A 604-nucleotide genomic window follows, 5' to 3' on the forward strand; every position below is an offset into this window, starting at 1 on the left:
AGGGCAGCCGCGAGGGATTTACATATACACGCTGGAGACAGCCGGTCCAGATCTGCCACCAAGAATGCTGTGTAATATTGGGCGAGTCCCTTCCTTGCTCTGGACCTCAGTTCCCCACCTAGAGCGTGAGCGGAGGGTGGAGGCTGGAGTAAGGGGAGTCAGGAGTCAAAGCTCTTTGAAGTCCTTGACAGCTCCGACTCTGACTTTACTCCTTGGCAGCCGGAAGGGCTGGCTGGGTCCGTCTTCCTGGGACAGGGCTGGGCCGGGCGCTCTCGCTCGGGCTGTGGGCTCAGAGAGGAGACGTTCTGGGAGCAGCGGCGAAAGCGGTGGTGTCAGGAGGCCGCCGGTCCCAGGAAAAGCGAGCGGGAGGGGGCAGAACCGGGAAGCAGCACGCCAGCCCCGACCCAGGGTCCTAGGCCGAAGCTGAAGTAGGGACACGACACCAGAGCGGTGGGTGCCTTGGTTTCCCCGTGCGCACCGTGGCTCTTTTGGAACCTCGGGAAGAGGCCAAGGGGCACCTTACCTTGTCCTTCTTGCCGGCCCCGCTCTCCTCCGCGGCTGAGGCGGCGCACTTGTTGAGCAGTTTCTTGCCTCCGCAAGCCGT

General features: G+C 63.2%; 1 protein-coding gene across 1 annotated transcript in view; it reads right to left on the bottom strand.

Moving 5' to 3' along the window:
• The window catches only part of SHB (Src homology 2 domain containing adaptor protein B), a 168,661-nt gene that overhangs the window by 153,279 nt on the left and 14,778 nt on the right, over positions 1 to 604 (bottom strand). Inside the window, exon 4 of the mRNA XM_011993773.1 lies at positions 524 to 600. Coding sequence (XP_011849163.1) covers positions 524 to 600 — 77 coding nt within the window. The remainder of the gene's footprint in view (positions 1 to 523; positions 601 to 604) is intronic.

Source organism: Mandrillus leucophaeus, unplaced genomic scaffold, assembly GCF_000951045.1.
Source record: "Mandrillus leucophaeus isolate KB7577 unplaced genomic scaffold, Mleu.le_1.0 Scaffold433, whole genome shotgun sequence".
NCBI classification, from domain to species: Eukaryota; Metazoa; Chordata; class Mammalia; order Primates; family Cercopithecidae; genus Mandrillus; species Mandrillus leucophaeus.